A 13,138-nucleotide genomic window follows, 5' to 3' on the forward strand; every position below is an offset into this window, starting at 1 on the left:
GCAATTTTAAAAATGTTTTACTTGTAATTTTACTTTTTAATTTTTCAACTATTTCATAATTTTTAAATTATTTTCATTTTTAATACTTCTGAAGCATTTGAAACTGGTAGTTTTGACAATCACTAGTGGCCAAAGCTGGTCTTTGTCAGTTGTCAAAGCTTTCAGGGACTTGTCATGATGAGAGCTTCTTCATTGTTACACTAGAAGCCCTGCCAATGACTAGATGTTGCCACTGAATTGCAGGAAGTTTTTGGTTAGATAATGGCCTAAATAGCTCAGAACATTGATTCCATATAACAGGATCAATTTAGTAAAATCGGGCATAATAATGAAAAAAACAATGTTTGCTGTTAATTACGTGGACATCAGATGACAACTTCTTTCAGTTGTACTCATGCAATTAAAATGTTGCCATTTCCAATGATGCCAAAACCTAATGCACCTTCCTCACCCCTCAGCTTCCAGCTTTTGAAGGAACCACTCTTCTAACACCACCAATCTGACTTCTACTTCTCGTGATACCTTCCAGAGCAATGACAGGAAAAGTAACTCCTGCCATTTTACCTCCTTGTTTCTCACTATCCAGATTCTCAAATGAAATTGGCAGGTAAGCCAGTGATTTACTTGCACTTTTCAATTTAGTGCACTTTATTTGCTACTCATCATGTGGTCTCTTCTACAATGGGGAGACCAGCTATGGATTGATTAAATGTAACAAAAGAACTCTTTTCAAATCAAAGCATAATCCAAAGCTTTCAGTAACTGTCATTTTAATTCATTGTTATTGGCATCTCACACTGTTTCACTGAAGTTTAAAATAATCTTGAGAAGCAATCATTCATCTTTTGACTGGGCATTTTATAGATTTCCTGAACTTATCAATTTCAGAAAATAATTCTGCTGCTCTCAATCGCCTTGGCATCATCCTTCATCTTGCATTATCATCCCATTTCAAACTTAATCTATCCCACAAATTGTTTGATCACTGAACTTCACTGTTGTTCCTTTTTCTTCTTTCCAGATTATTGTATCTCAAAGTTTGTTTCTCCATAATCTTTTCTTCCAGCTCTGATTTTTTTTTAAATAACCTGAAACATTAATGAGAAAAGGTTGGGCCCTAACTTAACTTTAGAAGAATGAAAGATTATCTTATTGAACCATAATAGATCCTGTGTGGGCTTTGCAGGATAGCTCTTGATGGGGAAATCTTGAAATGGGAGGCATTGTTTCAGAATAAGGGGACACTGACTTAAAAAGAAGATGAGGGGATTTTTTTTCTCTCGGATCATTGTGAATCTTCGAATTCTCCAGAATACTCTGGGGTTCAGTTACTGACAATATTTAAGGCTGATAGACAGATTTTAATCTATTGGGCTATTGAGGTTATAGAGAATAGGCAGGAAAGTGGAGTTGAGACAAAGATCAGGTCAGCCATGATCTTACTTAATGGTGGTCTAGGCTCTAGAAGGCACTTGGCCTACATCCGCACCTTATTTTAATAGGGTTGTTGCAAATAATTCTAGCCAAAAGTTCATCCCATACCAACAACAAAAATGTGCATTAATGTAATACCTTTGCTATAGGTAAATGACCTAGTTTATAGTACTGAAGTATTATTGAACTCTATTAGGACATTAAGTTTTAATGGAAAACAAAGGACATATTAGGATAGATTACAAAAAGATTTGAAGGAGGCAGGTTTCAGGCAATATTTTAAAGAAGAAGAAAATGGACAGGCAAACATTCAGCAAAGGAATTCCAGAGCTTGGATCCCAACCAGTGGTTGGCATGGCTATCAAGCGCCAAGGGGTAGAATTGTGAAGTCTGAATTTTTTCAGGAGTGATGAGGCTGCTTTGGAGGAAGTGACAGAAATAGGGTGGAGCAAAAAAAATGTTTTCAGTGAAATTGAGCTTTACTAGATTATGAACAAATGATGATCAGGACAGTTGGCAGAAATATTAGGTAATGGGTTCAGTCACTCAGATATTTAGATGGAGGGAATATTTACTGATCCATGGTTGTCATTCAAGGTATGCAACAAATCAGAGGGAGTAGAGCTTGTCGGGTGGGGCGGTGGGAAGGCTGTGATAGCAGATATGTAATTTGGCATTACTTGGACTATATTATTAAGAGAAAGTGAATGAAACCAAGGATAGACCTTGGTATTTTAGAAGTGAGAAGGAAAGTCGTTGCAGGTGATCTGGTGGGTATGACTGGATGGGAAGAGTAGAACCATATTTGTACAATTTTATATTCTGGATAGTGGAGTAAAGTAGTTTGAAGAGGCAGATAAAATCAAACATTGCTTTACATTATTTTAATATCATAAGTTTTTGTTTTGTGATTGAATGCAAGGAATGATACAACCTACATAAAGTTAGCTTTTCCAGGCTAGGAAAGTTGTTCAGCAATAATGGGCTGCATGATAATAAATTAATATGTGTATACGGCATAGTTAGCGCAGCACTATTACACCATCATAGAACTAGGTTCGAATCTAGCAGTGACTGTAAGGAGTTTTTACATTTTACCCATGATTTTCATGCATTTTCCCCAGGTGCTCTGGTTTCCTCCCACCCTCCAAAACATACAGGGTTGTAGGTTAATTGGGTGGCACGGATTTTATGGGCTGGAAGGGCCGTCTTCTGTGTTGTATCGTTAGAAGTATTACAGCTTAGTACATTGAAAAGCAATTAGCTTTTAACAGTCAACATGAAAATTGTTAAGTGTTTCATACAGTGAAGCTCGTATATAAAATGTAAAAGTTCACAGCAAATAACTGATTCTATACAGATTCAGTCTGTGAAAATTGCTGCAGCACACCTTGTGGAAGAGCAGCGAATTTGTGGGAAACAACTTTTGGACTTCTGGTTTTAGAAATGTATTTGCAATGACCAAAAGTTACTATGAGTTTCACAGTGGAATTGTGATCATTGTTTGCTTAGAATTACAACAGAACATTTTGATCCTGTATGTTTCTGCCACAGGTGGGGATGGAGAATTTTTTTCTTTCGTCTCATGGGGTGTACTTTGAATATAATGAAATGTGCAGATTGACCTCTGTTACTGAAGTTGGTCAACAAAACTCAACTTTGGACCAGAGTACAATATATGCAACCTGGGTGGATTGTTGTCCACAGAATGATATAAATGATGCATCCTGTATGATTTATATGTGTGACCCAGGAGCATGAGTTATCATTGTTATCCCTGAGAAAACTACTCCTGAATGTGTTTGTGTAAGGACCGAAAAAACACTTGTGCTGAAGATTGTAGTGACATGAGATTGATTAATTTTGTGCAATTTAATAAGATATGGACCTCTGTTCCATGAACTCCATTTATTCTAATTCTTTTTTCTTTCTGACATTCAGCTCACCCAAATAAAATTCAACTCTTGTACAAATGGCCAGATTTATTGCTGGCAAGATTTTTAACGGATTCACAATCCATGATCCACTTTTGCAGAGAATAAACATCTTTTAATCTGGCTGAAAGCTCAAACTGAATGTTAGTTTAATAGTCATACACATTTCTCCTGTAGTCATTGGCGCTGCTCAAGACTTTGGTAAAGTTTGAAAATCCTCCCTTTAATTGCACATGTGCAGTTGAAAGAAGTTAGCATCTGATGTGACCCAAACTGGGATTCAAGTCACCGCACTCACAGATAATTTCAACAGGTACCCTCAGCAATCCCTGATATATCCTGCCGAAAATATGTTTCCATATTTATCAGATCAGAAAGAACTAAAATATTGGACATCTGATGAAGTGTCCCACATTTCTCAATCACATTTCCTGCCTATTTTCATCCTACTGGAAAAACAGAGCCATTGGGTGGGATGTTAGTGGTATTCAAGTGGGAAGGAGCAGCAGTGGAGATCCTCAACATTGACTCCAGACCTCTGAAGTTTCATGGCATCTGTCAAACATGGTCAAGAAAACTTCCTCCAGAGGATAATGTACAATTCTCTTTCAGGTAAAGAACTGATTAGAGTCCATGTTGACCAACCCCAGGAAGGAGCATTGAAAGTAGCAGGAGCAGAGAGTGGAGGACTTCCATACAATTCACCAACAGTAGTTGATGGTGCCATGATTAAATTCTGTACAATATAACTGTCAGACCAGATCTTTCACTGGAAGTGAGAAAATTAGCGTGAAGAAATCGGAATGCTCAAAACTCAACAACCACGAAGTGCTGTGTGCCCTTAGGAAGAGCAGGAATGTACATTGCAACAATCTGCAGTTTTAGTGCGAAGCATATACTGCAGCCTACCTTGACAGTCATGTTAGGTTATCAACACTGAGGACTATATGCTAGGAGCAGGAACAAATGCACTTCAAAATGAGGTCCCTTGTGAAGCTGCAATGCAGGGCTGCTAGATAATAGAGCTGAGCAGTCCCACATTCATTGGATCATATCAAAGGCCTGCACATCTAGTCCTGAAGGATGAAACAAGGTGATTGTAGATAATACACAAAAGAGCTGGAGAAACACAGCAGGACTCGTGGAGTCCATAAGAGGCAAAGATGTATAAAAAGGCATGGGGAGGCCATAGGTGGAGATGGCTAGGAAAGCAGGAGAGAGAAACTGAGAATTAATCAAGGGAGGGGGAGGTAAGTCTGTGAATGCAGATCCTGAGGAAAGGAGGGAAAGGAAGAGATGGGATTGGGCAAGAGGGTTAACAGAAACTGGAGAAGTCGATGTTAATGCCATCTGGTTGGATGGTGCCCGGACAGAATATGAGGGAGGTCTCAGTTTGGTAGTGGATGAGACCATGGACAAACATGTTGGCAGGCATGGAAATGGAGCGGGGAATTGAAATGGGTTGCCATTGGGAGATCTCTGCTGTTGCAGCAGACAAAGCGAAGATGCTCAACAAAGTGATCTCCCAGTCTGCACCCATTCTCTCTGGTGTAGAAAACATCACAACGAATGCAGTAGATGACACCTGCAGATTCACAAGTGGAATGTTTCTTCACTTCTGCTATACCTCTTCAGACCCTGTCCACTGTAAGGTTTCTATCTCTTTCTTCCTTCTTCTATGAGGCATCTGCTCCCAAGACGAGAATTTCCATGTGAGATCATCCTAGATGTCCTCCTTCTCCTCTACCACCACCAACCTGGGCCTCTGTAATGGAAGATTTAAACCTTGTTTTTTACTTTTGCAGCCTTTGCTTCTGCAAGGCTGAGAACCTGCTTGTTTTTTAGAATCAGCAGACATAAGCTAAATTCCACCGAGAGGCCAGAGATGCAATTATCTGACGAAAGGACATCTGTGTACCAAGAACATTTAATCTTCCTGCTTGTTTTGGTCACAGATTGTCAGAGGCCTAGCCTTGATGCAAAATAAACCATTGTATTCAAAGTGATAAGCTGAAAATTATGTTATTCGATAGAAGCCTAGCATGCTAGCTTGCTCGCTTATCTTTCTTACTGTGCTGGGAATATGTGCTTGGGTAAGCAGTTTTTGGGTAATATAAGCCATGGTCCCACTGCTGAAGTTTGAGACTCTCCGAGAGGTGGCAACATCTCTCAGCAAGAAGAACTTCTAGAGTCCAGCCAACGTCCCGGTTGGGGGAGGTGGAGAAGCTGATACCGGCGCCCCGACAATCAACTACAAGTGTGCGGTCATTGCCTTGCTTCGGCAGTTGGGACCAGTCCAGACGTTGATAAATATAATTGGGAAGGGCTTGCATATTGTAGTTTGAAATCAGGTTTTGAATTTGTAATAAACATTTGTATAAACTGAACTGCTCTTGGTGTGTGTGTGTCTATTTTCTTTCGGTAGCTCAAACACTATGACCAATCTAAAACGAACAAAGTGAAAGGTACAAGTTTACCCAGGACATCCTCACCTGCATATTCTCCATGACCTTCTCATCCACCCCAGGCTCCTCTGGCCCCAGACGTAACAAGGACTGGATTCCCCTTCTCATCACCTACCAGCCTCTGCATCCAGCATGCAATGTGATCCCAACCTACAAACCCTCTACCAGACACATCTTTCCCTCTCCACCTTCCGCAGGGACCACTCCCTCAGTGGTTCCCTCATCTACTCCTCCCTTCCCATCAATCGTCCCCTCTGACTGCAGGAAATGCTACACTTGCACCCACAAGACAGTCTTCTCAAGTGAAACAACACTTGTGAATTTGTAGGGGTTCATTGCTCTTGTTGTGGTCTCATCTACATCAGAGAGACAGATTGAGATTGCTTTGTTGAGCACCTTCACTCTGTCTGCTTAAAAGTGCGGAGATTGCCAGGGCCACCCATTTCAATTCCCTGCCTCATTCCCATGCTCACATGTCCAACCATGTCTGACCCTGCCACATTGATACCTTCTGCAAAATATAGAAACAACAGCTTGTATTCTGTCTGGGCACCCTCCAACCAGTTGGCATTAACATCAGCTTATCCTGTTTCCATTAGCCCCCTCCTCCACCTAATCCCTATCTCTCCTTTTTCCTATCCCTATGCCTCCTTTCTTCTAGCTCTGTCTCTTTCTCTTTCCTTATCCTCTCATCTTTCCTACAGCTCTGCATTTATAGAGCTGCCCCCTCTTCCCTAAACAAGTCTCAACTTTTGCCCTCCTGTTGTCCTGTCCAGGTCATCTATGACCTGTTGGCTTTTAGAATGTGCTCCTTCCCCTGCCCTTTCTTCTCTCTTTTGTCTGCCTTTTTATTCAGGTGTCTACCTGTTCTGTTGCTCATATGACAAAGGGCTAAAGCTTGAAACATTTGTTATATACTGTATCTTTACCTCCTATGGACTCTGTGGGACCAGCTGAGTTTCTCCAGCACGTTTGTCTATTAATCTCTAGTCATGAATAGTGGTGGACAACTACTAACAATAAGAGACCTCAAGACCCCTTCCTCAATGACGGCAGGGCCCAGCATTTAATTACTAAAGAAATGTCTGAAGCATTCATAACAATGTTCATCCAGAAATGTGAAATAAATAGCCATCTCAGCTTGCTCTATGATACCCACCATCACAGAAGTCTGTTTCCAGCCAAATCGATCACCCTAAGAAATATCAAACAATAATATGAGCACACAATACAGCAAATGTTATTCCTGCTATAGCAGTGAAGGGTTGTGTTCCAGAACTAGCTGTGCCTTCACCCAAGCTGTACCAGTCCAGTTATAACACTGGCACCTACACAATGTTGAAAATGAAAGAATGTCTCTATCCTGAATGATGGCAGGGCCAATCAGTCGACTCTGTGATAATCAAAGTGAAGGCTAGTGATTAGAATGGTGCTGCCAAATGGCTCCTAGTCTCTAATAATTTGGTCAGTAATGTCTTGATTTTGTTTCAGCAAGATCATTTGGTGTCTGATCTCATCACATCTCAGAGAAATGTGGACCAAACATCTGAAATTCAGTGATGAGGTGAGGCTCCATGCCCTTGACCTCGTTAAAATCTGACCAGTTGTAACACCCAAAAAAAAAGGTTATCAAAATAATTACCATGTATCCATTTCCAACAAGATAAATTTTAACCACAAACACTGGGTATTTTCATATATATTTTTTTCATACATTGTTGATTTCATCAGGAGGATAGGAACCAGAATGTCAAGGCAGATGATAGAGAAGTTGGTGGAAAGGGAGGGATAAAGGGGGAAACATGTCTGAAGGCAGAGGAGGTAGGAAGATGTCCTAAATACTTTAGTGTTCGCCAAGGAGACAGACCTTGCTAATGTGAGGCCCATTGTAGAATAGGCCCATGTGCTGGAACATGTGGAGAAGAAGGGAGTGCTGGATATTTTTAAAGGTATGCAGATAGGTAGATCCCTGGAACTGGACCCCAGGTTACTACAGGAAGTGGGGAAGAGATTGATGATATTTGTGTCCTTCCTGGTAACACAAGGAGTTGTCAGAAGATCTGAGAAAGGCAAATGTAGTCCCTTTGCTTAAAAAAGGTTAAAGGGAAAATCCTGGGAATTGTAGACCAATTTAACATTGTTAAATTCCACTTACATATAATAGAAGATGAATTTTCAAGCATTTCAGAAATGTCTGTTTTCTTCGGAATTTGGGTTCTGATTTGGCTTAACTCATATTAATGCTTTAATACATGCAGAAAGTTCAATTTAAGCTTTGCAATTTAATTATTTCTAATGCCCATCATTGATAATTATTTCATGCACATTCTCTTATAAGCATATGAGGATCCACTGAGAATTCACAAATGGAAGGTATACTACGATGCTGGAAATGTCGAAGATTTGTATTGGATGCAGATAGTTTGTCCCTTTCATCAGGGAGAGAGTCATCCAAAATACAGGTACCTTCATCTTTGTTCATTTGGTCACATAAATGCCACCTTTCCTAAGTATGGAAAAAACCTGGTCCAAAAATGTAGGTTAATCTGTAATTTAATCTTATTTTTCTGCACAGGAGGGCCATGAATGCTCAGAATCATTTCATTCAAAGCTGATGTCAGTTGGTTTTTGGAAATTATAGGAATCATGGCTTGTGGAGTTAGAAAAAATAAATAATGTGGAAGTGGGAAATCTGCTGAGACCTAGTTAAATACTAGAGCAGGGCTTAAAGGGTCATATTGAAACAGGCACTTTGGCCCAACTTATTCATGTTAGCCAAGTTGTCTATCCCATTTACCTCCATTTTCCCCACATCCCTCTAAACTTTTCCCATCTATGTACCTGTTTATCTGCCTTTTAAACATTGTAATTGTAATTGCCTCTACCACTTCCTCTGGAAGCTTGTTCCAGGGAACCTCACTCTGTATGTCAAAAACTTGCCTCCAGTCCCTTTAAAATCTTTACCCTCTCACCTTAAATCTGTTGCCTTCTAGTTTTTATCTTTGCCCCTTATGATTTTGGACACCACTCTGAGGTGACCACTCAAATCCTATGTTCCAAGGGAAAGTGCTTCAGCTTATCGTTGGGTAAACAACAAAATCTGCAGATGCTTGAGTACAGTACACAACAATGTGCTGGAGAAACACAGCAGCAGCATCTACTATCAAATTCACAGACAAGGTTTGAGCTGCTAAAGTCTAGCTGCCTTGCTAAAGACCAGACAACAGCTCTCCGATAACCTTTTCTTTGAACGGGACCCCACCAAGAAAAATTAGGCCAACAACTCTCTCATTATCACTGATATCATCACTTCTGGTTATCTCTTTTCTACAGCAGCTAACATGATAGCTTTCCAAACCCACACTACCTGGTTCTGCCTCCTACCCAAGATCCACAAACTCAATTACCCCAGTTGACCCATTGCTTAATGCGTGCTCCTGCTCCACCAAACCAGTGTCATCATACCTCAACTCCATTTTGCTCCCCTGGTCCACCTACATTCGGGACACCTCACATTGCCCTCCATTGGACTGGACTGCCTTATTTTTCACCAGCGACATCCAGTCTCTATATACCTCCATTCCTCTTAAAGAGGTCAAGGCTCTGCTTCTTCCTTCATAACACAACTAACCAATCCCCCTCTATCACCACCCTCATCTTTTACTCATCTTCAATAACTTCTTCCTTGAATCATCCCACTTTTTCCAAGTCAAGGATGTAGTATGGGTACTCACATGGGTCCAAGCTATGCTTGTCTTGTATTCCCATGGATAGTGCATGACCTGCTAAGTTTGTCCAGCACCTTTTAGTGCCAATCTCTCTTTTCTCTACTTATAACTCAAACCCTCCACTTGGTAATGTCTTTGTGAATCTTTTCAGCACCATTTCCAGCTTAATGACATCCTTACTACAGTTTTATGACATCATTACTACAACTTTATAAACAATACTCCCAAGTGTGGCCTTAGAATATATTTTACTCTTGTAACGTGACATCTCAACTCTTGTACTCAATGTCATGACCAATGAATGGTGTGCCATTTTCAAGGAAATATGAAGTTGTACCTCCAGCTCTCTCTGTTCTGCAAAACTATCCAAGGCCCTGCTGATTGCAGGATATGTCCTGATCTGCTTGCATTTATCAAAGTGCAGCACCTTGTACTTGTTTGAATTACATTCCATCTGTCATTTCCTTGGCCAACTTTCTTAGTGATCTTTTGTAATCTTAGATAACGTTCTTCACTGTCCAGTATACTCCTGCTCTGTGTAGTTGGAAGAATTAATAGTAGGAGAGTATTTTTTGGTTAGTAATCATAATTAAGTTGGATTTAGAATAGTTATAGAAGAGGACATTGATTCAATGTTCTTCAATTGACATAAGGGCAATTTTATTAGGATCAGAATTAATTTAGCAAATGTAGCTTAGAAACAAACACTTAAAGCTAAAGGAGGAATTTAGGAGGACAATTCAAGGAGTTTAGGATAATATTCGCATAAAGAAAAAGCCTGCGATTGCCAAATCAAGAGTTCCCTAGATGACAGAGTACATGCAGAGTAAAAAGATCAAAAAAAGGAAAGCATACATCAGATGGTTAAAGATTTATTCACCAGAAGGCCTGGAATACAAAAAAAAAGCTGTGTGTGGAGTGAAATTAAAAGAGAACTTTTAAAAGCAGGAGTATTTGAAAATAATCTGGCAGCAAATCAAAGAAAATGCAATGATCTTTTGTAAGTGCTTGAAGCAAAAGGATAACTAAAGAATGAGTACTATTATTAGGGACCCAAAGGTAACCCAAAGAGTTGGAGATGGAGGATGTGGGCTGATTTTTTTTTTGTCTGTCTTCACAGAAACAAAAGTGAAGACAAACAAGGAATATGTATTAAATTTTAGGGTGGAAAACCTGACAGAAGATGAAGTATTAAAAGGTTTATCATTTTTGAAAATGGATAATTCGTCAGATCTGGATAAAATATATCCTAGGCTGTCTAAAAGAAACAAGTGAGGAAAATATGAGACTCTTTTCAATCATGGATCAAGCTGGAAGGATACTAGTGTTGTTGAAAAAGGGATAATCCAATTAATTACAGTCCAATTGGATTATAGCCCAGTCAATTTAGCCTCAATGGTTAACAATTACTGCACTGTTTAAAGGACAGTATTATTCTTCATTTAGAATAGCACAGATTAGTCAAGGACAGTCAACATGAATTTTTTAAGAAGTCCTAATTGTAGGACAATATATTTGATGAAGTCTACCTGATTTTAGCAAGGCTTTTTATATAGTACCTGCAAAGCTGGCAATTCAAAGTAATGAATGGGCAAGGATCCAAGAGAGTGTGGTAAATTGGCACAAGGTAATGGTTTACAGGTGCTTTTGTGATTGGAATTGTGTGACTATTGTGATACCAATGTCTCATTATTTTAACCCTCACTTGTTAATGACACATTAATATTTTAAACCTAAATGGAGGAGATTATAAAGAAAATTGCAGATGATGCAAAAATTACCTTGTTGTTGACATTGAGGAGGAAAACTGTGAGGATTGTAGGTGGATGTAGGATGTGAGTTGGGCAGAAAATGGCAAATGGAGTTTAATCCAGGGGTGTGTAAGTAATGCATTTGGCAAGGTGCAATAAAGCAAAGGGATCTCCAATAAATGGGAGGAAACTGACTGTCATGGAGGAAAAGAAAATCCTTGGAATGTATTTGCATATGTTCATGAAGATGTTCAGATCTGTAAAATTGTTGGAAAAGCATATTGAATGCAATTTTAAAAATTAAAATGTAAGAAGAGGTTGCTGGTATGGACTATGGACTGAGCTTTTAGACTGTGGACTATCATTATAAAGGATTGATTTCTGCCAAGAACTCTGTGCAACTTGTGGTACCATTGAGTGCTGACTCAGGAATTGCTTGTAACTTTTGAGAACAAAGGGAGAATCTAGCTGTGAAGCAGAGGACAGCAGTTGGAGCAGCAGAGGTCAGCTGGAGAGCTGTGTTAAATGCACATGCCTTGTAAGTCAAGTTTCATAAGTTTACTGCAATGCAACATCAGTCACTTCTCTCTCTCCAACATTCAATACGACATCCTTTATTTTCAGTCAAAGAACTGAACTTGGACATTGAACTTTGAGGTTGAATTCTGTGGATTGTGTTTTTCAGACTGACATGACTGACTGACCTAGGGTTTTGGGGATTTTTCTTTTTTGAATATTGGGCACAGTCAGTAATGGTCTGGGTTTTTCACATACACACTGTTTATAGATATATTATATATTTGCTGTAGGTACTTGAAGTGGGGTTAATATAAAAGACATTATATTGTTAATAGTCATTAATAAATATAGAGTAAAATATAACCTTTTTGAATTGCATCTTCAGTTGTTCCTGGTTTGAGATGTAACATTATGATGATCAAAGGCAGGCTAGGCTAACATTTTTTTGGAAGTGAAGAAATGACTTAATTGAGTCACCTCCATGGGTTTGTAGCTCGCAGTGTCCAGAACCAAAGATTGAGAGAATTAGAAGAGAAAACAGGAAAGGAGGGTGAGCAACCAAAGATTATGGTCCATATTTGTACCAATGACATAGACAGGAAGAGAGATGGGGCCCCACAAAATGATTTTAAGGAGCAAGATAGTAAAGAAATGATAGATTGGTGAACTGCCCATCAGTGATATGGAAACAATTGGAGGATATTCAGGGATAGAATTTGTGCACATTTGGAAAGGCCTGCGGCAGATTGAGGACAGCCAGCACGGCTTAGTGTGGGGCAGGTCATGTCTTTATAAATGTTATTATTTAGTGTTTTGAAGAAGAAGGATAGGGATTTTAATAAGGACTATAATATGGATATTAGTGAGGTTTTTGACAAGATCCCTCAGTGGTTGGTTGATTCTGAAGATAAAGCTGCATGGCATCCATGCTGAATTGATAGTTTGAACTCCGAAGTGGCAGGTTCATTAAAGACCGAGGGCAGTAGTGGAGGTGTAGTGTTCTGGCAAATCTTGCTCTACAGGGATCTGTATTGTGACCCCCTACTATTTGCCATATGTATAAATGACTTGCAAGAAAACGCGAGTGAGTTAGTAAGTTTGCAGACCCCCTGAAGATTGACGGAATTGTGGACAATATAGAGACTATTAAAGAATGCAACAGGATGTAGATCAGTTCCAGATGTAGGCAGAGATATGCAGATGGAGTTTAATCCAGTGTGAGGTGTGGCATTTTGCAAGATCAAATTATTTTTTTAAAATTAGACATGGAGAACAGACCTTCCAGCTAATGAGCTCATGTCACCCAA

General features: G+C 39.5%; 1 protein-coding gene and 1 long non-coding RNA gene across 8 annotated transcripts in view; one reads left to right on the top strand and one right to left on the bottom strand.

Moving 5' to 3' along the window:
- The first annotated feature begins 438 nt into the window (after positions 1 to 438).
- rnf180a (ring finger protein 180a) overlaps positions 439 to 13,138 on the top strand; it is a 131,180-nt gene continuing 118,480 nt past the window's right edge. For 2 of the 4 annotated variants that reach the window (XR_011353513.1, XM_069924495.1), the window contains exons 1-2: positions 439 to 607; positions 8,172 to 8,295. Coding sequence is in view for 3 of the 4 variants with exons in the window: in XM_069924495.1 (XP_069780596.1) it covers positions 8,200 to 8,295 (96 nt within the window). In the remaining variant the exon portion in view is untranslated. Of the gene's footprint in view, positions 608 to 7,324; positions 7,398 to 8,171; positions 8,296 to 13,138 lie in introns of all 4 variants that reach the window. The other 2 variants (XM_069924494.1, XM_069924492.1) reach the window with 2 other exon arrangements.
- Positions 858 to 13,138, bottom strand: part of LOC138757340 (uncharacterized) — a 46,461-nt gene continuing 34,180 nt past the window's right edge. For 2 of the 4 annotated variants that reach the window (XR_011353519.1, XR_011353516.1), the window contains exons 4-5: positions 6,993 to 7,028; positions 858 to 1,088 (exon numbers count right to left, since the gene is read on the bottom strand). This is a non-coding gene — a long non-coding RNA (uncharacterized lncRNA). Of the gene's footprint in view, positions 1,089 to 4,675; positions 5,134 to 6,992; positions 7,029 to 13,138 lie in introns of those variants that run through there. The other 2 variants (XR_011353517.1, XR_011353518.1) reach the window with 2 other exon arrangements.

This window comes from Narcine bancroftii, chromosome 3 (assembly GCF_036971445.1).
Source record: "Narcine bancroftii isolate sNarBan1 chromosome 3, sNarBan1.hap1, whole genome shotgun sequence".
In the NCBI taxonomy this organism is placed as follows: domain Eukaryota; kingdom Metazoa; phylum Chordata; class Chondrichthyes; order Torpediniformes; family Narcinidae; genus Narcine; species Narcine bancroftii.